General features: G+C 42.1%; 1 protein-coding gene across 1 annotated transcript in view; it reads right to left on the bottom strand.

Annotated features, from left to right (window-relative positions):
* NQO1 (NAD(P)H quinone dehydrogenase 1) overlaps nt 1–957 on the bottom strand; it is a 10,713-nt gene that overhangs the window by 4,196 nt on the left and 5,560 nt on the right. Inside the window, exons 2-3 of the mRNA XM_003791445.3 lie at nt 432–596; nt 188–318 (exon numbers count right to left, since the gene is read on the bottom strand). Of these exons, the coding sequence (XP_003791493.1) occupies nt 188–318; nt 432–596 (296 nt within the window). The remainder of the gene's footprint in view (nt 1–187; nt 319–431; nt 597–957) is intronic.

The following is a 957-nucleotide window of genomic DNA, read 5'->3' as shown; positions in this document are numbered from 1 at the left end:
TAACACAGCCAGATTCACAATTATCTGTAAAGCTATGTTATTCTGAACCTTTGAAGTAATCACCCTTATTTATGAAAAATGCAGTGAAGTGGGTGACTGTTCTAAAATCCCATAGCTAATTAGGTGACAGGTCTAGGACAGTAAGAACTCTAGTGTCCCTGACATTCTTTGTGATGTCCTACCGTACCTGAAATATCACAAGATCTGCAGCTTCCAGCTTCTTTTGTTCAGCCACAATATCTGGGCTCAGACGGCCTTCTTTATAAGCTAGAACAGACTCAGCAGGATACTGAAAGTTCTCAGGGTTCTTCAGTTTACCTGCAGAGAAGAAAAAAAGAAGCTGAGGTCAGAGGGGCCAAGGCTGGGCCAGAGAACCCACAGGCAAGGAGAGCCACAAAGAACTAATTAAAGTAGGGAAGTGGGGATCCCACCTGTGATATCCTTTCTGGAAATGATGGGATTGAAGTTCATGGCATAGAGGTCTGACTCGGCCACCTCCCATCCTTTCTTCTTCAAAGCTTCTGCAGCAGCCTCCTTCATAGCATAGTTGAAGGACGTCCTCTCCGAGTGAGCCAGTACGATCAGTGCTTTTCTGACTATTGAGACATACACAAGCTATGTGGAGGAAACCCATTACCAACCAGCAAAGCTTCAAGGACAGGGGAGCGTGGGTCTGGAAAGGAAATTTGTTACTGCAATCCATCTCCACAAACCATGTAAGATTACAAATCAAGAAATGTATTTGCTCTTTAAAAGTACCAATGACTAAAGGAAGCATTTAAGTCAGTGGCTGATTTAATAAACGGTGTTGGCATCCTTAATTAGTCAACTACACAAAAATAAGATGATTCTCCCAGAAAACTATCACAGGTTGAGCATCTCATATCTGAAAATCCAAAATCTGAAATGCTCCAAAATTTGAAATTTTTTGAGTGCTGACATGACACGCAAAGGAAA

This window comes from Otolemur garnettii, unplaced genomic scaffold (genome assembly GCF_000181295.1).
Source record: "Otolemur garnettii isolate 467f Iridium unplaced genomic scaffold, OtoGar3 scaffold00047, whole genome shotgun sequence".
Taxonomy (NCBI): Eukaryota; Metazoa; Chordata; class Mammalia; order Primates; family Galagidae; genus Otolemur; species Otolemur garnettii.
Note: the sequence above shows the minus strand (reverse complement) of the source record. Positions and strands in the feature narration are given on the sequence as shown.